Source organism: Pleurodeles waltl, chromosome 3_1 (genome assembly GCF_031143425.1).
Source record: "Pleurodeles waltl isolate 20211129_DDA chromosome 3_1, aPleWal1.hap1.20221129, whole genome shotgun sequence".
Lineage (NCBI taxonomy): Eukaryota > Metazoa > Chordata > Amphibia > Caudata > Salamandridae > Pleurodeles > Pleurodeles waltl.
Genome location: NC_090440.1, coordinates 814,006,180 through 814,030,046, shown reverse-complemented (window position 1 = coordinate 814,030,046; position 23,867 = coordinate 814,006,180). Strand labels below are relative to the sequence as shown.

General features: G+C 46.8%; 1 protein-coding gene across 1 annotated transcript in view; it reads right to left on the bottom strand.

Annotated features, from left to right (window-relative positions):
• Positions 1 to 694: 694 nt before the first annotated feature.
• PDE3B (phosphodiesterase 3B) overlaps positions 695 to 23,867 on the bottom strand; it is a 1,361,488-nt gene continuing 1,338,315 nt past the window's right edge. The window contains exons 16-17 of the mRNA XM_069223694.1: positions 16,554 to 16,803; positions 695 to 5,330 (exon numbers count right to left, since the gene is read on the bottom strand). Coding sequence (XP_069079795.1) covers positions 5,101 to 5,330; positions 16,554 to 16,803 — 480 coding nt within the window. The 3' untranslated portion in view covers positions 695 to 5,100. The remainder of the gene's footprint in view (positions 5,331 to 16,553; positions 16,804 to 23,867) is intronic.

Sequence of the window (23,867 nt, the reverse complement as noted above, 5' to 3'; positions counted from 1 at the left end):
GGAGGAGTCCCTCGATCTGGTGACTCGAAAAGACTTCTTCGAAGAAAAACAACTTGTAACACTCCGAGCCCAACACTAGATGGCGGGATGTGCAAAGCATGTGTATCTGCAGCGGCACATGCCATCGAACATATATATATATATATATATATATTTAGAGTGAGAGACAGAGGAGCGGGAGAGAGAGAGGAGCGGGAGCACGAGATATGGTTAGCTATGGCTCAGCAAACAGAAATGATAAAAAATGAAATTCGTAATTTAATGTGTACAGTGCACATCATAACTCACACTTCCAACATGTTTTGCTCTAGGATCACAGCCTTTTTCACGTGCCACTGGCAAAGAGGTGTATTGAGTTTGGTTGGGGGAGGGAGGTGGGGGGTCAAGAGTAATGGTGTGTTTTGCGTATGATGAATTTCAGGAGTTTTTCAGTTTTTTCGCTGAACCATTACTATTCTTTAACTTTCTTTCAGTCATTAACTGTTTTTTAAGTTGTACTGCATTCACATGACATATCCATTCATTCGGCACTGCACAGGTATTTGCGGTTGAAGTCTGCAGGTCTGGAATAGACAGAAAAAGAACTCCCTCATCCAACTGGATTTGTTTATTTTTAATTTGGGTCCATAACCATGGTTTTGTGGAACAGAGGGGGACTAAAGGGATAATAAACATAAATGTTCAAGCTCACATGGCAAATTTTTGCAATTTTTAATTCCTGAAAAACTACTGAACGGACATACACAAACCACAAAATGCATGCCTTCTAAGTGAAGTTCTACATTCATGCCAAATCTGGGATAAACATGTTCAGCATTTTCTACCATAGTATGAGCAAAATTATATACAGGAGCAACAAATGGAAAAACATTTTTTAATTCAGACCTGTATAACTTTTTTTCCACTTCACAAAACAGCAAGTAAGTTGCTATGCAACACACATTGCAAGTGCCAGTCCAGATCCGTCCAAGGAGACCAGAGTTATAATCAAATCAAAAAATATATATTTTCAATGGAAATTTGTCCTGATACAGAACTAAGTAGCTTGTTATTGTGTTTTTCATATGCATCTTTTATAGGGCAGCCATCTCAGAGGATTATTTTCTGTCATTCAATATAGGAATAGCTACTCTAACAACTATGTTGATTTTTTTCTAAAGGGACTGAAAATGTATTCGAATTTTCCAAGGTGCTCAACACTTACGGTCGTTACCACTACCTATGGAGTAAATTGACCTACTTGCAGAGATTTTAAACTTCTAATACAATTCCCGGCTTTGCTGAATGTTGTCATTGCCCATGACCTTACTACTGATTACACGAACGCAACTTCTTCAATTTTTATGATGAATGCGTTTCACAATATATAGAAAGTAATGGAAAATTTGCAAACAAATATGAATGTAAATGAGTGGGACTGTTTTGTTTAAAATCACATACTGTGATGTCTACAAAATTATTGACAGTTCTTCTGTAGTCCAACGGAAATACTTAGATGGGCCTCCCAAAATCAAGAACATTAGCCCCAACTAGCAGAGTTTGCTTTTCAGGTGACACCACAAAAGGACTCCCATCTTGAGTCATAAGACTAAAATAGCCTGTCTTTGTTTCTTAGAAACAGTGTTGATTTATTATTTATATTTTTATCTATAATGAATTCGGATAATGCGGCGGAAGCAAGGATACTGCATACAGTTACAGATACAAAATAAAAAAAATCCATTCCAACTATAATCTACAAATAGACAGAAAATACGTATTAAAAAGCTACGTTTTTATTATTGGTAGAAAATGTTTGTGGGTACACGACCTACCTGCTACTGAGTGTGGTGGTGGCGGCATAGCGACTAAATTCTGTATGAAATAATTAAAATAACATGTACTGACTTTCTAAACAGCCGTCCGGGTGTCCGTTTGGGACAAAAGCTGTATCCAAACAGCTAACCTTGAAATTGTTCATTAGCCAACTATGTTCTCTTTCATAATAAACGTCTGATGAATCGAAAGATTTAGTTTTATAAATATATAACATTTCTTCATACTGAAAATATAAAAACGGATTTCAAAACAGTCGACGTATAAAAGTATTAAAACAAATCAGCTTACGAAGTTTTCATATCAGAAAATAAGTCTCCCTGTAGGACCCAAACACTTGTAAAGTACTCATGGTTTCCACTTCAGCTCCCTACTTATACATTCGGGGAATTAGTATGAAAAACAAGTCATAATAGACAATGAGCAGAAGTACAAGCCACTGTTTGCATCTACACCAGAGTAGAATTCAAGACCAGTGACATTCAGATTGTATACTGATAATCGTTTAGAACATTTCAAAATCTGCTTCTATGACGAGCCATTAATTTGGCTCTACATTAGCCAGTGAAAACAGAACTGTAATTAGAATGCGTTGTAGTGCTTTTAGAAATAGATTCATTTGGAGTTTCTTGTTTAATCGTGTATTTTGCATTGGAGTGGGGAGATGAGATACCCACAGTAAGTGAACGCAGCGGGGTGCATGGAACAAGAAGCTCTTGGCAGATATTTGACAGGTAAATTATAGTGCAGGTTAGCAACTGTACTTCAGCAACAAAAGGGTATCTTTTTCAAAGGCCTCAAAGCCAGACATTTTTACTTAAATCAATCTTTCCACAACTATACACCACTAACGTAGTTTTTTTGTGTTGCTAGTAAAATGTTTTGTTTCGGTAACACTGTTATAAAAAGCCATTATTAATGTGTTATTGATGTATTTATTCAGTAAATAAACAATTGTGTTTCCTTGACTTCAAATGATAGGTACCATTCTTGCTTGGACTGAAAACATATTTTGTATTTAATCAGATGTGGCACAGTGGACAGGGTTTACAATCATTTTTTGCATGTATTAGAGTCACTTAAATGCACAAAAAGTTTAAGTTGTGGGTAGAAATCACCCATTCCCCGTTACAAAAACACCATTGTCAGATATTTTGGGTTGCTAAGTCCGCATACAACCAAGCCTCACAGCTGAAAACACATTGGATTTTTCATGGATAAGTGTATGCCTCCCATGCAAAAAAGTCCTACCACCGGTACTGGAAGTGTAGACAAGGAGAGTGACGATTGGCGTTTCCATCCCATTTGGATTTATTTCTAAATATGTGTCATAAACAGCAAATGGGGTGGAAAAGTTACCGTAAGTCTGTTAAAATTCCTGGTGAATTAGGGGAAAGGCTTTCCCAGCCTGGAAACCAAAAGCACGTATGTTATTATGCATGTCCAACATATTTCCTCATATGGACTGTCTGACCCAAGGACAAACCTCCGAAGTATTAAGGAGAGCACTGGACTTTTTGATTATGTATACCTTCCCATGCATTCTCAGGGATCTCTATGATCTACTAAAAGTTGTAATACTGCACTAATCATAGATATCCACGGTAAATACATTTCCAATTTCAGATGTTATTGGAGCCCACCTCCCGCTTACAAGTTTGCAGGAGCAGAATGTTCATCACTACTGTCAGATCGGTAGAAAATAAACAGTGGAAGGAATAGCCGTTTTCTGGATAATGTTTTTTGGATAACCTACGTAATTATGTTGAAGCCTGGTACTCTTTTGTTGTTACAGATGCATGTTATTTATTCAATATTAAGGCACATATCTGCTATATTCTAAGTGGCTGACTTAACGCCAACAAGCTCACACAAGCCCTCCTGGATGAAGTAACTGGCCATCAATGTAAAGTTCCCCCTGGCAATCCTGGAAGGAAATACGGCCTTGCTGATGGCGAGTCACAGATATCCCACACAACTAGGAACACATTGTGTTTACACACTGCCAGCATAGAAGAACCTTTCACAGGTGATTAAAACGATGCACCATAAGGCAGTAAGCACGCGTTTGTCTTCAAACCTAAAACGATACATTTAAAACATTCTAGCAGAGGTATTGTTATACTGCAGAAATGCCATCCATGCAGTGAAACAATACATACGACCAGACCTGTGCATCCCTGAAGAAAAAGTGGTTCACATTGCGTTTTGTGCTCTATGGTCTGCTATCGTTTAAATGAACATGAAATGTTTTAAAAATTAGATTAAACTGTTTATTGAAAAAATAAAACTATTTGTTTCCATTTAACCTGGCCTGTAATTATAAATACAAGTGAACGGATAAATTACGTTGATTAAGAAATTCAGTTTGCCAAGGCACTAAAAGTTGCTGTAGGGTCTTGGGTAGAATAGCTGCTGTGACAAATTTAATGTTACTTCACACGGATCCTGCGAAAAAAATAGAATTGTTATAAAAGCATTATTAAAACATAATAAAATAAAAAAATCCCTTCATTTTCTCGAATTTTAAATACGTTTTTGTTTTACCACAGACCATTACCTCAACACTGTAGAGGAAGATGAGCCATGAACAAGTTTGATTGGAAAGTTGCTGTATACCACAGCGTATTAACAAAAAAACCTGTATGTGTATTAAAAAAGCATCCGAAGTTGATGCACCCTGGGTTTTCAATTATAAATGTACAATATGTGCATTGTATTGTATTAGACGGTTCAATAGATCACAATGAGCCCAGGGTACAGACTGGGAGACAAGTCGATAATCCATACTAAGCCCATACTGCAACGTTTTAGAATAATAAAGAAGCAGGTATAGACCTTAGTTTAGATTCCTGTTCATCAAAACATAAATAAAGCACAAGTCTAGAAAAAACTGGAATCCATCATCGCGTTTCCATGTAGGCAAAATTCTGGTCACTTTGGTGGCAACATACGTCAATAGTTTTTCGATTCTTTTCTTTGAAGATACTGTACCTCATAAGAAAACGTAGCCTGGTATTCAGCAAGACAGCAAGAGTATAATTTATCTGTACCCTTAACAGGGTACTAAAGAAAGGGTTTTGCATCAGTGTATACAATACTCAATCTGAATAGTGCCCAACTTTTCCATGTAGTGAAAGTGCATAGAGTAGGACACTGCACAGGCAGCAATGATCGTCTCACAGTATTAAGGCCTTTCAATGTTACAGTATGTGATGTGAGTCAGTCTCAAGTCGGCTGAGTACAGTACATCCTCTGATATCGGGCGTCACTCACATTAATGCCCTAGCATTCTCTAGCTTCTACAAGCTGCCGTTCCTCCTCTTCATCCGCTTCTTCAATGACCTGTATTTCATCTGTTTGAGGTATGGACAAGAGGTCTCCCTGATGTTTACTAGTTTCAACTTTGATTTTTTCTTCCTCCTCCATCACCTTCTTCCATACTTTATGATTTTCGCTTAGGTGATGCATTAACTGGCAAAACATGCGTCGCCTGTCTTTCCTTCTTTGTGGCTCTGTCACATGAAAGAAATGGAAAATTAACAAATTCATATTCTCCTTTAAAGCTAATTCGGAATTACATGTTTGCGTTTGTTGGCTAACGAAAATACCGCAATGATATGTACCCTACACATAACTCATCTAAATGCTTACACAATACTTCTACATATTATTTGACCTTTGCTTTATTAACACAAAAATATTAGAAAATGAGAAAGAAAATACAAAAAAATACATGCTACTTAGTATGAAAAAGAATCAAGAACAGAGACCACATTCTTCACGGGAGTTTAGAGACCGTACAAAGCAACAAGAAAAAGCTGCGCTGTATTTATCGTTGGGAACCTCATGTTATAAAACAGTTCTGGCCTTGATGTGTTGAAGAATTTTTCATAACATATGTAGTCGATTTCAGTCTCTTCTATTAAAGAACAAGTAGCTTACCTTTGGTAACGCATGATCTGGTAGAGATTTATTCTAGTTGCAGATCCTTACCTTAGAATTTCCGCCAGGCGTCAGTCTAGATCCAGAGATTTTTCTCAAACAGTACCCCTGTGCGTCGTTGGGTCATGTCGGTCAGCTCTGCATCCATCATCATGTGCGCTGAATAGGACATTGCGGAACCTATATAAAAGTGCCACTCCGGCGACCTGACGTCAGTTTCATCCCACGACTTTCCACGCCAAAAGCATGGAGTCATGAACACTGACCACTGGTGCGTCAGAACTAGGGGCCTGTAATGGAAGTCCCTGTCCCTAGAAATCAGTTTGCAGAGTGGGGAGGATGGGTGGGTCAGTAAGGAATCTGCAACTAGAATAGAAACCTGAGAGGACAATTGTGAAGAGGCTCAAAGGGAGCATCCATTGGGGCATGGGGGCAATATGAATGGTGAAGGAAGAAGCATATGGGTAAGATCCTTCAGGAATCTACTAACAAGTAGGAGATTTAAACAAGGAGCGGTGGGGTCAGGTAATCTCAGAAAAGAAGAGGTAGCAGGAAAATAACCTTTGAGGGTGCCCAAAGTAGAGCCCTGCTGGGCCAAAGGAAGTATAAACAAGAGGACCATAGATAGAGGGGATAAACTGACTTGTCTGTGCATCATGCCACAAGTGTCTTCCATCAGCAGACGTATGACGTTTTGTTGGAGGGACAACCTGGCTGCCAAGATAAAGTTACAGACTTCGGACGGAAGGTCAAAAGCTATCAACTGCTGACATTGCACACTGTCTGCGGAGGCAAAAAGATCTAACCAATGCTCGTCCCACTGCTGAAAGAGACCATGTGCCACCTCTGGATTTAGATGCCATTCGTGATCGACCAGGCACAGACGGCTGAGTTTGTCTGCTCTGGCATTCAGAGAGCCTGCCAGGTGTTGAACCACCAGGGACATTTCCTGATGTTCCAGAAATGTCCATAGGCACAAGGCCTTATGACAAAAGGCCCACAACCCCCACCCTGCCCTGCTTGTTGTAGTACCACATGTTGGTGGAATTGTCCGCGAACACATTTGCCACCTTCCCTTTGAGAGGGAAGAAATGCCTTCAATGCTACCCTGATCACCTTGCGCTCCAAAAGACTGATGTGGAGCCCGGACTCTGCCAGACCCCCAGACAGCTCGGATCTCTGCCTCTCCCATGTGGCCACCCCATCCCAGGACTGACATAACTGTCACAACTGTCAGATCGATTGGGGAAGGGATCTGTCTCTGACCCAATCACGGTTCATAAGCCACCACTGGAGACCTTGCACAGTTCCCTTTGAAATCTAGACCATGTCAGAGAAATTCCCCTAATGCGGAGCCCACTGGAACTTCAGGTCTCACTGCAGAGCCTGCATATGCCATCTGGCATGTGTCACCAGCAGGATGCAGGAGGCCATGAGGCCCAGCAGCCTCAGTCATTCTCACGAAATCCCAGATGAAGGGTGAAACATTGGTATTATAGCCTGACTATCCTGGACTCGCAGCTCGGGAAGATAAGCCCGAAACACCATGTCCAGAACAGTTCAGCTGAATGGGAGTATCTCAGAGGGAGTCAGGTGTAACTTATGCATGTTTATAGTGAACCCCAGCAAAAGCAGGAAGTCGGTTGTAGTCTTGAGGTGGGAACCAACAGCCTGGAGTGAGCCCAGTTTTAACAGCCAGTCGTCAAGGTAGGGGAAGACTGAAACCCTAACCTGTGCAGATGAGCTGTGACCACTGCCATCACTTTGGTGAACACCCGAGGAGTCCTGGTAAGGCCAAAGAGGCACTCTGTAAACTGAAAATGCTCGTGGCCTACTCTGAACCCCAAGTAACATCTGTGGGCCGGCAGGATGAGTATATGAAATATGCATCCTGCAAATCCAACACCACTATCCAGTCTCCTGGGCAGCTAGAACCTGAGCCAGAGTGAGCATTTTGAACTCCTTATTCTTGAAGAAGAGATTGGGACTGGAGGTCTAGGACAGGGCGAAGTCCCTTGTCCTTTTTGGGTACCAGAATGTAGCAGTAATAACAACCATAACCATGTGTACATCTGGCCCAAGGACCTTCTCTGTGGCTCCCTTGGCCAAGACAGCCTTAACTTCCTCACAAAGAAGAGGCAGGTGATCCTCTGTCATCGGATTGTAGGATTGTGGCATGGGTAGAGAGGCAGTCTTAAAGGGGAGGGAGTAACCCCTTTGGGCTATGTACAAAACCCACCTGTCTGACATGATGGATTCAGAGCGGGGCAGGTGATGGCGAATCCTGCCTCCGACTGGGCCTTGATGGGGAAGCATCAGACTCGGAAGGTTAGGAGGCTGCAGAGGGAGGGGCAGTAGACTGGTCAGACCACTGGCTCCCTGATCCACGAGGATTTTGGATCCTACCTCCCCATCCACACAGAGGCTGACCAGCATGCGCAGCACAGTGGCTGTAGGGAAAGGGACGTGGTTGAGCACCCCTTCCGTAGCCATGAAAGGGACGGAAAAAAGACTGGGGGAGGCGGGTGATGGGCAGGTTTGAGACCCAAGGATCTGGCTGTAGCTCGGGACTCCTTAAAGGGCTTAAACATCAAGTCTGCTTTGTCGCCAAAGAGACGGGTGCCATCAAAGGGCATGTCCATAAGTGTGGAATGGACATCCCCCAAAAAGCCAGACGTCCTCTCAACCAAGTATGGTGCCTCAAGGACACCGTCGATGCAACCTATCTACCTAGTGAGTCAGACATATCCAGTTCACATCATATTGTGAACTTCGCTGCATCCCTCCCATCAGCAACAGCTTGGGAGAGAATGGCCCGGGCCTCCTCCAGGACCTGTGGCAGAACCTACACAACTGTGTCACATAAAGTCTGGATGTAATGGCCCAAAAGGCATGCGGTGTTCACGGACCCCAATGCAAGACTTGAGGAAGAAAACATTCTTTTCCCAAGCTGATCCAGTTTCTTGGATTTTCTATCCAGAGGTGCAGAAGGGAATGCACCTGGGGATGTAGAGGCCTGGATAACCAAGCTCTCAGGGGTTGGCTGTTGTATCACGAACACTGGTCATTAGGTGCTGGTCTATGCTGGCAGGAGATTGTTCTATTCATAGGAGCCCCTGTGCTGGGTTTGGACCAAGTCCCCAGCAGGACATCAGTGAGGGCTTAATTAAAGGGCAAAATGGGTTCAAAGAGGAAGCCTCGGGCAGAAGCACCTCTGTCAGGAGGTTAGTCCTGATGGCCACCGAAGGCAGCTTGAGGCCCAGGACCTTGGCCGCTCTCCTCACCACCATGGAATAAGACCCTCCCTCCTCTGTAGCCATGGTAGAGGGAAAAGCATGCCAGTGTCAGGGGAAGTGTCCAGACAACTGGTTTCACCCGGGTCTGCAGACCAGTCAATAGGGTCAGTAAACTAGTATTCTAAAGGGTCCACTGCCCCTTCCAAGCTCTTGCCATACCCCAACCCATAAGAGTAAGGGTCAGGATCTGACAAACTGAGCAAGGTCCCTGCCGAAGTAAATGAGAATGGGATCACCCCGACCGTGGGCACAGGTGGAGTCTGGAGCATCAACGTCGGAACCGTCAGCGGGGAAGGTTGAAATGGCACGACCGATGCGGATTCGGATTCGGATCCGGAAATGGATCCCTCCGGAACCAAGACAGAAGCCGCTGGTGCGGAACCTGAGGGAGCCCCTACCAACACTGAGGGGCCCAGAGGCCCTCCACTGGGGTCAGACTGTCCAAAGACGAGGCAGATGACCTTGTAGAACTGACGTAGTTGTGCAGGGGTGACTCTGGCTCCGGGAAACACGGAGAGGCGTGAAGCCAACCCAGAAATAGGCTCTGAGGATGGAGGCCTAGAGCGATGATGCTCCTTTTCCCGCATTGCATCAGCCGACTGATGTGTCAAAGATGAAGAACGCTTGCTCTTCTTCGACTTCTTCTTATGCTTATTCGAACGCCCCTAAAACATGCAGTGACACGCCTAGGATTGGGGGCTCCGTGAATAGTCTCGGGTCCATCCTCTCAATCGTGCGTGACGCGGAGCTGAGCGCCAGGCTGCAAGCAGCTTTAGGAACCGCTCCCTCAAAGCTTTTTGGGTTCATGGCCCCACACTCCGAGCATGACTTTGGGTCATGGTCACCCTCCAAATGCCAAACACAAACAAGGTGCAAAACTGTCACGGACATCAGCCAATGACAGGAGTAACAAGGCTTGAATTCGGTCTTTCTTGATGATATCTTGCTGAACCAAAGTGACAAAAAAGGCTTCAACAAAATTTGAAAAGTCCAGTAAAAAAAATGAGTGTTGGGGTAGCTCTTCTACGGATCTGCACATAAGAAAAGAACTGACATCAGCACGCTGGGGTGGCACGTATATAGGTCCCACAACTTCATATCTGGTGCACACAATGCAGACGACAGACGTAGGTCGGACCGACACCACCTAACGGCACGCAGGGGTACTGCTCGAGAAAAATCTCCAGATCTAGACTAACACCTGAGAGGAAAGTCTAAGGTAAGGAAACACTAGAAATCTCTATTAGATTAAATTCATAACATCAGAAAAAAATTGCATATGGAAAAACAGTGATGGCACAAGCCAAGAAACTTCCTGTTCAAGATTATGCCGTTACCACTGTGTAATGTAGCAAGGGGAAGGTGAAACCCATTATATCTGCATAAACAAAATCAGTAACTAATATCAGATAGTTCAAATTGTCCAACAGGACCTGCTTTGTGAGATTAACATTAGATGGTACTTAGATGCAAACACATCATTTTCCTCACTCTCATGCCTTTCTATGCTGAGAAGGGTATGCTTTCCCAGGTCAGCAAAGAGCTACAAATAGGAAAAGAGCTAACACATGTAGAAAGAACAGCCTGCCATAGGTAGACTTATCTGACAGGTTGCACCAATAAAATATCAACATGGCTTTCAAGCACTGTAACGTTAAATGTGACATGAATTACATTTACAAAAAGCTAGTGGTTGATGAACAGCACACTCAAAATAACTTATGACTGAGCTCAATCTCACTCTGTCTAGGTGGCAAGCATTATGTGAGTGAGCTAAAATGACTTGAAAAGGTCTACAAAGTAACAGCAAGATTCAGAAGAGGAACAGATCCAAAACTGTTCTAAACAGTAATTCATAGTGGCAGAATATGTTCTCAGATGGGGGAAGAGGCAATCCATTTGACTGGACACCCCACTTTACGTGGCACTTAACTTGTGGGTGATAGGGAAATATGTGCTTTAGGGTTGGACATCAAAGAAAAGATTGTCAATCTTGACCCAAGGGTAGGTCGCTTCCCCTGCCGCTGCAGCTGCTCCAGGTTCCTGAGTTCCTGAGACCCACCTCACAGTAAGTACCCCCCACCTCCCAGCCCCTCGCTCTGCCCCGCGCTACTCACCCTCTCTCCTGCTTCTTTTCTTCTTCTGTTCTTCCTCCTCGCTCCTCGTCTGTAATCTTCTTCTGTACTCTTCTTTTCCCCGTCTTCTCTCTTCTTCTCTGTGCTTCTCAGCCTCTCCTGTCGCCTCTCTTCTTCCTCATCTTCTTCTGTGGTCTTCTGCCCTCTGTTCTTCGTTTTCTGTATCTTCTTCTGTGCTCTTCTGTGCTCTTCTCTGTTCTTCTCTGTTCTTCTCTGTTCTTCCGTCTTCTGCCTTCGGCTCTTCTGCCACCTCCGTCTTCTTCTTCCCGCGCCTGCCCTCCTGCCTCATCCCCCTCCCTCTCTCGCATCCCCCTCTCTATCTCCCCTATCTAACCCGCTCACTATCTACCTCCCTCACTCCTCCTATCTCTCTATCTCACTATCTAACTCCCTCACTCTCCACCTCCTCCTATCTTCCTATCTCTCTATCTATTTCTCTATCTATCGATTTCTCTATCTATTTTCTCTATCTATTTCTCTATCTCTCCCCCCTCCCGCCACCCCCTCTATTACCTATCTTCCTATCCTCTCACTCTACCTCTCACCCTCACCCACCTCTACAACCCCCCCTCCCCTATCTTCACAACCCTACTCCTATCTTTCTCCCTAATCTCCTAAACCTCCTAACACTCACCCCCCTCCACCCTTAAATCCCCCTCCCCCAGCTCTTCTCACTCTACCTGTCCCCCCCTCCCTCGCGCTTTCCCGCCGCGACCTCCTGCACGCCCCCGCCCCCCTGCTCCCATTCGACCCCAGCTGACCCCTCCCTCCCCCTCCTACCTCATATGGCGGCCGCTGCGCGACAGTGGTAGCGACCCTACACCCAAGGGTAGGTCGCTCCCCCTGCCGCTGCAGCTCCTCCAGCTCCTCCAGGTTCCCGAGTTCCTGAGACCCACCTCACAGTAAGTACCCCCCACCTCCCAGCCCCTCGCTCTGCCCCGCGCTACTCACCCTCTCTCCTGCTTCTTTTCTTCTTTTCTTCTTCTCTGTTCTTCCTCCTCGCTCCTCGTCTGTAATCTTCTTCTGTACTCTTCTTTTCCCCGTCTTCTCTCTTCTTCCTCATCTTCTTCTGTACTCTTCTGCCCTCTGTTCTTCGTTTTCTGTGTGCTCTTCCATGCTCTTCTGCCCTCTGTTCTTCGTTTTCTGTGTGCTCTTCTGCCCTCTGTTCTTCGTTTTCTGTGTGCTCTTCCGTGCTCTTCTGCCCTCTGTTCTTCGTTTTCTGTGTGCTCTTCCGGTCTTCTGTGCTCTTCCGGTCTTCTGTGCTCTTCCGGTCTTCTGTGCTCTTCCGGTCTTCTGTGCTCTTCCGGTCTTCCGCCTTCTGCCTTCGGCTCTTCTGCCTTCGGCTCTTCTGCCTCCTCCGTCTTCTTTTCCCCGCACCTGCCCTCCTGCCTCATCCCCCTCCCTCTCTTGCATCCCCCCTCTATCTCCCCTATCTAACCCGCTCACTATCTACCTCCCTCACTCCTCCTATCTCTCTATCTCTCTATCCCACTATCTAACTCCCTCACTCTCCACCTCCTCCTATCTTCCTATCTATCTATTTCTCTATCTATTTCTCTATCTATCTATTTTCTCTATCTATTTCTCTATCTCTCCCCCCCTCCCGCCACCCCCTCTATTACCTATCTTCCTATCCTCTCACTCTACCTCTCACCCTCACCCACCTCTACAACCCCCCCTCCCCTATCTTCACAACCCTACTCCTATCTTTCTCCCTAATCTCCTAAACCTAACACTCACCCCCCTCCACCCTTAAACCCCCCTCCGCCAGCTCTTCTCACTCTACCTGTCCCCACCTCCCTCGCGCTTTCCCGCCGCGACCTCCTGCACGCCCCCGCCCCCCAGCCCCCATTCGACCCCAGCTGACCCCTCCCCCCCCTCCTACCTCATATGGCAGCCGCTGCGCGACCGCGCCGCTGGCGCGCCAGAGGCAAGCCCGTCTGCGCCCGTCCGCGCCAGGCCCGCGCCCAGCGCCAGGACCCCTGGTCCCCAGCTCTCCCAAGCCCCACTGATCCGCTACGATCCCACCACCCTCCACGCCCTCAACCCAGGACGCTCCAACACCTGCTTCCAAGCTCACCCCAAACGCACCCATGAACCCTTCTCGCCTGCAACTCCTGCAAACGCATCTTCCACCACGCAACTACCACGACCACAAGCCCACGCGCCATCAACCACCTCAAGTGCATCCTAGTCGACGCTCGCTCCGTCCACAAACACGCCGTTGTACTATGGGACCTCCTGGACTCCACAGCACCGGACGTCGCCTTCATCACGGAGACCTGGATGAACGCCTCCTCTGCTCCAGACATCGGCACCGCCATCCCCGAAGGCTACAAGATCTCCAGGAAAGACCGCACCAACCAAGCAGGAGGAGGTATCGCCATCGTCTACAAAGACTCCATCAGCGTCACCACCTCCACCGAAGACACCCCTCTCGCCGCTGAACATCTGCATTTTCAGATTCGCACCGACCCGAGGACCACCCTCAGAGGATCCCTCGTCTACCGTCCTCCCGGACCACGCGCCCCTTTCAGCGACGCCATCGCTGACTTCATCTCCCCGCACGCCCTCGCCTCACCGGACTACATCCTCCTAGGCGACCTCAACTTCCATCTGGAACAAAACAACGACCCCAACACCACCACCCTGCTCGACAACCTCGCCAACCTCAGCCTCAAACAACTGGTGAACACCGCCACCCACATCGCCGGACACACGCTCAGCCAGCAAACACGTCTTCAGCCACACCTCCGCCCTACACTGGACCGACCACACCTGCGTCCACTTCACATTCCGACGCGAGACCCACCACCTCCGCACTCAACTCATCCCTCGTCGACAGTGGAACAAGATCCCTGAAGAGCAACTCCTCTCCGCACTCGCCGCCAACCAACCCACCCTCACCACCGACCCCAACGACGCAGCCCTCAACCTCACAAACTGGATCTCCAACTGCGCAGACAACCTTGCTCCCCTCAAACGCACGCATCAACAGACCAACACCAAAAAACCTCTCTGGTTCTCCGACACCCTCAAAGAATCTAAGAAAACTTGCCGCGCCCTTGAGAAAGCCTGGTGCAAGGACCACACCGCTGACAACATGACCGCCCTCAAGAACGCTACCCGCGAACACCACCACCTGATCCGCGCTGCCAAAAGGAACTTTTTCACCGACAGACTGGACAAAAACAGCCACAACAGCAGAGAACTCTTCAGCATCGTCAAGGAGTTCTCCAACCCCAGCGCCAACGCCGTCACGCCCTCACAGGATTTGTGCGAATCCCTCGCCACTTTCTTCCATCGCAAGATCAGCGACCTCCACGACAGCTTCGGACACCAGACCCAACCAAACACCACCGAACCCGCATCCCCGGCCTTCACCCTCAACAACTGGACCCACATCAACACGGAAGAAACCAAATCCATCATGAACTCTATCCACTCCGGCGCCCCTTCGGACCCCTGCCCGCACTTCATCTTTAACAAAGCCGATGACCTCATCGCCCCGCACCTCCAGACCGTCATCAACTCTTCTTTTTCTTCTGCTACCTTCACCGAATGCTGGAAACACGCCGAAGTCAACGCCCTTCTAAAGAAACCTACGGCTGACCCGAGCGACCTGAAAAACTTCTGCCCCATCTCTCTTCTGCCTTTCCCAGCCAAAGTAATAGAGAAGACCGTCAACAAACAGCTGACCACCTTCCTGGAAGACAACATCCTGCTCGACCCCTCACAAACCGTATTCCGAACCAACCACAGCACTGAAACCGCCCTCATCTCAGTCACAGACGACATCAGAACCCTGATGGACAACGGTGAAACAGTCGCCCGAATTCTTCTCGACCTCTCGGCTGCCTTTGACACCGTCTGTCACCGCACCCTAATCACACGCCTCCGCTCCACCGGGATCCAAGGCCAGGCCCTGGACTGGATCGCCTCCTTCCTCGCAAACCGTTCCCAAAGAGTTTACCTCCCTCCGTTTCGCTCAGAACCCACCGAGATCATCTGCGGCGTACCTCAAGGCTCATCGCTCAGGCCGACACTCTTCAATGTCTACATGAGCCCCCTCGCCAACATCGTACACAAGCACAACATCATCATCACCTCCTACACCGACGACACCCAACTTATACTCTCCCTCACCAAGGACCCCACCTGCGCCAAGACCAACCTACAAGAGGGTATGAAGGACGTCGCAGATTGGATGAGGCTCAGCCGCCTAAAGCTGAACTCGGAAAAAACTGAAGTCCTCATCCTTGGCAACACCCCGTCCGCCTGGGACGACTCCTGGTGGCCCACGGCCCTCGGCACCGCACCGACCCCCCACAGACCACGCCCGCAACCTCGGCTTCATCTTGGACCCTCTTCTCACCATGACCAAGCAAGTCAACGCTGTGTCCTCCGCCTGCTTCCTCACCCTCCGCATGCTCTGCAAGATCTTCCGCTGGATCCCCGCCGACACCAGAAAAACCGTGACCCACGCCCTCGTCACGAGCCGCCTGGACTACGGCAACACCCTCTACGCCGGGACCACATCCAAACTCCAAAATCGCCTGCAACGCATTCAAAACGCCTCGGCCCGCCTCATCCTCGACATACCCCGCAGCAGCCACATCTCCGCACACCTGAGACACCTGCATTGGCTCCCAGTCAGCAAAAGGATCACCTTCCGACTTCTCACCCACGCACACAAAGCCCTCCACGACAAGGGACCGGAATACCTCAACAGACGCCTCAACCTCTACGTCCCCACCCGCCTCCTCCGCTCCTCTGGCCTCGCACTCGCTGCTGTCCCTCGCATCCGCCGCTCCAGAGCGGGTGGGAGATCCTTCTCCTTCCTGGCGGCCAAGACCTGGAACTCCCTTTCCACCAGCCTCAGGACCACCCAGGACCACTCCGCTTTCCGGAGACTCCTAAAAACCTGGCTGTTCGAGCAGCGATAACCCCCCTTTTTCCCCTAGCGCCTTGAGACCCGCACGGGTGAGTAGCGCGCTTTATAAATGTCAATGATTTGATTTGATTCAATTTAACTCCGATTATATGCAGCCTAGATAAACCTTAGTTTGTATTTCTCAAGGAGGTGTCATCGTTTCTACAAAGAGTGAACTAATATGACATTATAGAGAAAGAAGCAATCCCAGTCTGTAGGGTACCATTTGAAGTTTGAGGCGCAGGGAAGAACGTAAGGGACAACTATACATAACATTTTTGTATGAAATGCTTGAATCTGCTTGAATTAAAGGGTGTCTTGATTAAAACTCCATACACACTTATATGCTTTACCCCAGTAAAAAATAAATTAAGCTGCAAAGGTACCCATTTTAAAAACATTTTTATTTGAATCATTATTTTGCCTTACTTGAACCAAAGTTTTCCTCCATTTCATCTTCATCTGTGTCCAATTCATTTACATCATCTTCCTCACTTTCAACAATTTCCTCTTCATTATCCTCAATCCATCTTCCAGGAAGCAAGCCAGCAGCATCATAGGAGTTACATAATGGACCCACAATGTGTGTAATGAAAGATTCTTGAAGTTTGGCCAGTTGAGGGGATGATCGGTCCATAAAGGGGCTAACAGGTAAACCAAGGCTTGCTTCTTCATCCCCCTATGCAGGTAAAATTAAAGGCAAAACAATCTTAAATTGTTGATAATGCAATTTAAATGTAAGTAATCACGGCAAAAGATTCAGCCAAAACTAGTGCACTGCTAGGGGCTCAATGTGACAAATAACTCTACATTTTACTTGGCTATGGCCTAGTCTGCAGGGTCTCTCTCAGATGTTTGCCTTCTGTTGCTGAACCAGTTTTGTTGGCATTAGGACTCTGTGCACTTTTGCTCCTGCTAAACAGCGTTAAAGGTCTTGTGCTGTCTCCCTAAAACATAATACAACATGCTTACAACTCATTGGTACATTTAATTTACTTATATGTCCCAGTGAATCCTGTTAAACATATACAGGGCCTGTAAAAGCGATGCCTTCTGCACTCGTGCCACCCACTAAAGTAGATTTTAAAGCATGTCGCAAGCCTGCCACTAGCCTACAGTGCAGTTTTAAACTTCCATTTCGACTGGGCAAAATAAAACCCCTCCTCCCTAAAATGGGGCCTAAAGGTTGGCCCTAATATTTTATAGGGCAGTGTGCATTGTATTTAAAAAGTAGTATGTTTTACATATACTGGTAGTGAAAAACTTCTGAAATCATTTTTCACTGGCGGAAGGCTGATCTCCCCCACTGACTAACATTGGGTTACTGTAAGAAACTGGGTTTCTGGTTGGCACAATCCTAGTCCAGGTAAATCAGATACACACCATAGTTTAACCTGTGCTCACCCTCTGGTAGCTTGGCACAAAGCAGGCAGGCTTAACTCAACTGTGTTCAATATTTGTGCAACATTTCAAACAGTAGCACCATGAAAATATCACAAAGGCTCCACAACAGGTTAGGAAAATAGATTTAATTTAATGAACAAAACAAGACCAAAGAGACAAAAATCCAATAAGTAGTAGCGCCAAACAGGTCTATCTAGTGGCAACAGACCGGGTCAAATCTGAAAAGTCAGGCTAACTGCAGTGGAGGGCAGGTCTGATACAGGGATCAGCCTTGGCCCACTGAAATAGTACCTTTGTTTGGAGTTGCATCAATGTTGAGAACAAGATGCAAATATCAAAGAGAGGGGGTGCACTGGCATTGATCCGAAGATGTGGGCTATGTGTCAGCTTCAAGCCGTTCAAAGCCAAAGATGTATTGGGAATGAAGGTGATGGGTCGCAAGCCACCAATGCTGTGCTCCTGATACTCGCAGGTGCCACAATTTGCTGGAGGCGATGCAGTGTCCAAGATCCTCACAGCAATGCGTAGAAGTCAGTGGAGATGCACCAGTTCCGATCGCCACATCTGCAGCATTGGGCAGATTCTGGTAGTTGGATCAATTTAAACCCATTTCCAAGGTGCAAGGACTGGATTGGCACCATTTGGCAGGGCAATTTTTGCAGCAAGCAATGTCCAGGAGGTGTTGCAGGATGATAAGAAGTCTTTGATGTCCCTGAGACTTAGAATATGGGACAACCTAACATGCCCTTAAAGCCACTCTGGGTTCAAGTGAGATGGTTCAAGTTCTTCCTCAGCAGGGCAGAGTGCAGCCGGCAGCAGAGCAGAAAATCAGTTCTTTCAGAGCAGCAGTCCAGAGTTTTAGTCCTTGTAGCAGCACAGCAGTCCTTCCTCCAGTTCTTCACAAGTCCAGTAGTGGTAGGATCAGTGGACCAGTACCTCTACCCAAATATGCCTTTGAAGTGGGGGTGAATTCTAATAAGTTTCACAGAGGTCCTTTCTTCATGCCCCGGCTCCAGACTCCCAGGGGGCTGGGGGAGGGTGAGGGGGTGGGGGAATGCAACCCTTTGTGATATGCACAACACTGCATATTCATGTGTAAGTGTCGGCTCCTCCCTCCCATCCTGCCCTAGATGGCCCATCTGGATGCTGATGGCCAATCAGTTACACCTAAGCTCCCTTTGTGTGTGGGTGTCTAAAGGGGATGCACAAAGCAGTCACCCGGCACTGACGTGTATTGGAGAGAGGCTCGAGGTACACAGGGCTAAAAGCAGGAAAATGCCAACTTTCTAAAAGCGGCAATTTCAAAATTGTAACAATAAATCTGACTTTACCAATAAAGAAGATTTATTATTACAATTACACAGGTACCAAACATGAGATATCTACTTCTTTTCAATTAGGAATTACAGCTTATTAAATGTAATAAGGAATTCCACAATGTTATCCTATTAGAGGAGCAGGCCTCACAGTAGTGTAAAACTAGTTCGGAGGTTTTCACTACCAGGACATGTAAAACTTAAAAGTATATGTCTTGTCTTTTAATTATGTAGCATCCTTCCCCTATGGGCTACTTTGGGCCTAACGTAAGGGTGACATATGCAATAAAAGGGGCATTTAAGGCTTGGCAATAGGTTATAAATGCCAAGCCGACATGACAATGTAAACTGCACCTAGAGGCTCTGCATTGGAAGGCCTGAGACAGGTTTAAAGGCTACATGAGTTGGTGGCACAATTAGTACTGTAGTCACACTAGTAGCATTTAATTTAAATGCCCTGGGCACTGATAGTCAACTTTACTAGGGTCTTACAAGTAAATTAAGTATGCCAATTGTGGATATACCAATCAAACCATGTGTAGGGAAGAGAGCACATGCACTTTAGTACTGGTCAACAGTGGTGAAGTGCCCACAGTCCTAAAGTCAACAAAAACGAATCAGCAGAATTTGAGGCAAGCAGGCAAAAGGTTTGGGGGAAGACCACCCTCAGGTTAACAGGTCTAACAATTACCATATTACATTTAATAGGTGATAACCTTTTGTTGGGAGTCGATAAAGATATGGTATTTACACTCTTTAATGATTAGGTCAGAATTTAAGTCACCATTCTGAAATGTCATTTTTAGAAAGTTGATATTTGTTTGTCCTAAAGATTTGTTCCTTTTGCCAGTGTCCTGGGTCACATGACTGTGAATGGCTTTGCTTCCAGACAGTGGGCCATCCTGTCTGGATGGCTGGGGGCAGAGCTGTTCCCTGCCCCTTCAAAAGGCTTGCCTCCAGCACACACAAAGGAACCTGACACACGCCTTTTTCACCCCAGGCTTCTAAGACCCTTGCAAGGGGAAGGGAAGTTCTTTCCAAAACCAGAGGTGGGTGTAGCCTAGATATACCCCCCACTACAAAGGCTGGCACCAGGAATGAATATTGGTGCCTCAGAACACATGTTCACTGCACTCTTGGACCTGTGGAAACTACAGAAAGTCTACTATGTTTCCCAGAATACTGCACTGCTGCTTGAAGACAGCTTTGTTCCTCAACGGGCTTGAGGTCAGCCTTGTTACCCAGAGGATTACCTTGCTAACTGAGGCCTGTCCCTCTCTGAGAAGGAAGACTGGACCTGCTCCCTTCATCCCAGACTAACCTGAGTGACTCCAAAGGTCAGTCGGCAGACCTCGTTTTCTGAGCTACAGGGACACCTCAAGCTCCAGAGGCCTCCCTGCACCAGCCGAGTTGAACGGCTGCAACTGAACCTGCTACCAGACTGGCCTGAGCCCTGCTGGCCTCTGACAGAATGATCCCTAAGAGGTGCCTCCCCAGGTCTTGGACCCATGGCTGGCATTAGAGTGTACAGCCTCTGCAAGAAAAGGAGAAATCCTGAAATTTTGGATTCTTTGAGACCGCTAACCGGCTAATTCATGTCAAGACTTTGCCATCTGCTATGACCACGAACACAAATAATTGTGAACCAGACTTCACGCTACAGCTACGACCCACATCACAAGAGATCTGCACTTCGGCCTACAGCAACGACAGAGATCGCTAATGCAACAACTGTCCACACCACTCTACTGGCTCTTTGCACTACAGCGATAATTATCCTCGACACTCCCCCTGCTCCTCCACCGTGAATAGAACTCTTTCTGCCAGATTTGGAGAAGGTATCTTTTCCAGCAGGACCAACCTGGTCCTTCTATCCAGTCTGCACTTCATTCCGATCAGCTTCAACTTATGACTTTCAACCGGTCTAGCACAAGAAGATGACCAAAAGTAGCAGTTTGTGCGTTTAGGTGCTACATCTACTTAAAACTTTTGAACTGGATCTCTAATTCTACTAATTGGATTTTTGTTGTTCTGGTATAATTTTATTTATTCGAATTTACTCTCCCTTTTAAATTGGTTTGGCATTTTTCTTGTGCAGTGTTCTCACTTTATTACTCTTCATTTGCTGCATAAATAGTTTACACAGAGAAACCCGACTGCTTTTGTGCCAAGTAACCAAATAGTTAAGCACATGTTAAGTTAGTGACCTTTATGGTTCACCCTGAAAACTACTACGGTTGCGGCCTGAGTATTGTTTTCAGCAGTCTCCCCACAACCAATAACCCAATTTCTTATGATATGTGTCTACAATATTGGTATTTAACTATCTGAATGTGAAACATGAAGACACCACATTGGAAAACATGTTATGAGGTGAATAAGACTGCCTGATGCACCTAATGAACTTACTTAACTTTGGTAACCCCTTATCTGGTAGAGACTATTTCTAGTTGCAGATTCCTTACCTTAGAATTAAACCAAGCATCAGACTGGAGCTGAAAAAATATTCATGATCAGTAGCCCGCATGCTGGTAGGTGGCGTTGTTCGGCTCCACGTGTGTCATCAGGGTCGTCTGCGCCGGAAGTGATGTCCACGGCACCACCCAGGCACACTGAGGTCAGTTTCTTTTCACCACTTTCGACGCCAGAAGCACGGAGCCATGAAGAATACTGACCACTGGTGTGGATAACTAGAGCCCTAAAAGGGATACAGCCCTGTCCCTAGAAATCTGTATGCCGAGGGGGAAGGATGGGTGGGTTGGGGAAGGTATCTGGAGCTAGATACAGTCCCTATCAGATAAGGCGTAACCGAAGATAAGTAACTTGTTTATTTGATAGAGACTTCCAGCTGCATATTCCTTACCGTAAAATACATATCCAAGCAATATCATCCCCGGAGATGGGTCTGGGGACCAATATCAGATTTTAAAAAAAGTCACTCACAACCGACCTTACTGTTCAGGCAGTAAATGTTTAGTAAATGTGTGCAGAGAGTCCACGTTGTTGCCTGGCAGATGCCCAAGACCGGAACTCTGCGTGCTAACGCAGTGGTCACAGCTTTGGCTCTGGTGGAATGTGAAAGCAAGCCCCCAGGGGCTTGCTTCTTGGCCAATGTGTAACAGATTTTGATTTAAAGCACACCCCATCTGGAGAGGGTCCTTTTCTGTACAGCATAACCGTTTTTAGCTGCAACATACCCCATGAAGAATTGATTGTCCACCCAGAATTTCGGCGTGCGGTCAACTTAGAACACAACGCTTCTTTGGGGTCTGGATGATGGAGACAATCCTCTTCCTTGGGAGGGTTAAGTGAAGCATAGAAAGTAGGTAAGGTGATGGACTGACCCACATGAAAGGGTGTGACCACCTTCAGAAGAAAGGAGGTCCCCACATGTGACGCACCACTTTGTCAGGATGGATAGATAAATAGGGTGGCTTAGGAGACAAGGCCTGCAGCTCCCTAAACAGTCAGGCAGATGTCAAAGCCACAAGGAAAGCAGTTTTGATGGTAAGTAACCACAGGGGACAACTGTGAAGAGGTTCAAAAGGAGCACACATTAAGAATGTGATAACCAGATTTAAGTCCCACTGTGGCATGATAAAAAGAGAAGGTCAGAAAAGATTAACCAAACATTTCAAGAATCTATGTACAAAAGGAGATTGGAAAAGAGAGTGTTGATCAGGCAATCTGAGGAATGTAGAAATAGCAGAAAGATAGCCCTTCAGAGTGCCCAGAGCACTGATGGGCAAGAGACAGAATAAAGTAAAGAACCTGAGAAAGAGGGGCAGAAAGGGGGGGGGGCAACATTTCAAAGCACCAAGCTACAAATTTCTTCTACTAGCAGGCTTATACCGTCTTAGTGGAGGAACGCCTAGATACAAAAATATCACAGACAGACTTTAGGAGGAAGGTCAAAGGTTGTCAACTGCTACCACTCAATCGCCACGAACAAAGGCGGAGACTGGACAGGTTTAAGTACAGAACCTTTCCCTGCTGCAGCTACAGAAGATCCTCCCAAAGGGGCTGACTGATCAGAGAATCCTGATTGGCATATCAATGGCCATGCTCAGTATCTCAGTAAAACAGACTCTCCTGCGCCTAGTCCGGAGCCACGGGAATAACTTGAGCATGTCATTCTTGAGAACTCTGGGCAGAAGTGGCATGGGCAGAAAAGCATACAGGGTGTCTGAGCGCCACTTGAAACAAAAAGTGGCTCCAAGTGAGAGCTGCCTTGGAAACTCCAGCACATAAAACTGCAGACATTCCGTGTTCTTGGCAGTGGCAAAAATATCTAACCAAGGCTCACCCCACTGATGAAAGAGACCTTGCACAACCTCCGGGTTGACACTATTCGTGATCCACTAGGCATCTTAGACTTAGTTTGTCCGCCCTGGGGTTCAGAGAACCTGCCATGTGTTGAACCACCATGGAATGCTCGGATTTTCCAGCCACGTCCAGGTGTTGTCTATGAATACCTGAACAAGCCTTCCCTTTAAAGGGGGGGGGCAGAAAGGATTTCAATATTTCAATGCAAGTCTGATCGCTTAGAGCTCCAGCAAGTTGATGTGGAGTCTGGATTACGCTAGAGAACAGAGTCCTCTGATATCCACTTCTCTCAGATGGCCGCCCCATCCCAGGAGTGATGCATCGGTTACTAATGCGGGATCTGGTTAGGGAAAGTAGAGGTATCTACTACTGACCCAATTGCTGTTCATTAGCCACCACTGCAGGTCTTTTGCAGTCTCCCCCCCCCCACCCCACTCCTGAGATCTGGACCATCTTGGAGAGATTCCCCTGACGTTGTGCCCACTGGAGCTTCAGGTCCCACTGTAGAACCCGCATATGCCAATGTGGATTTGCAGGACACAGGAGGCCATGAGTTCCAAAGAGCCTCAGAGGCTGTCTCATTGCGGAGGTCCGCCATAGGGAGACAACAGCCTGGGGAGCGTCCTCCTTCAACAGCCAGTTGTTGAGATATGGAAAGACTGGCAACCATGATCTCTGCAGATGCGCTGCAACCACC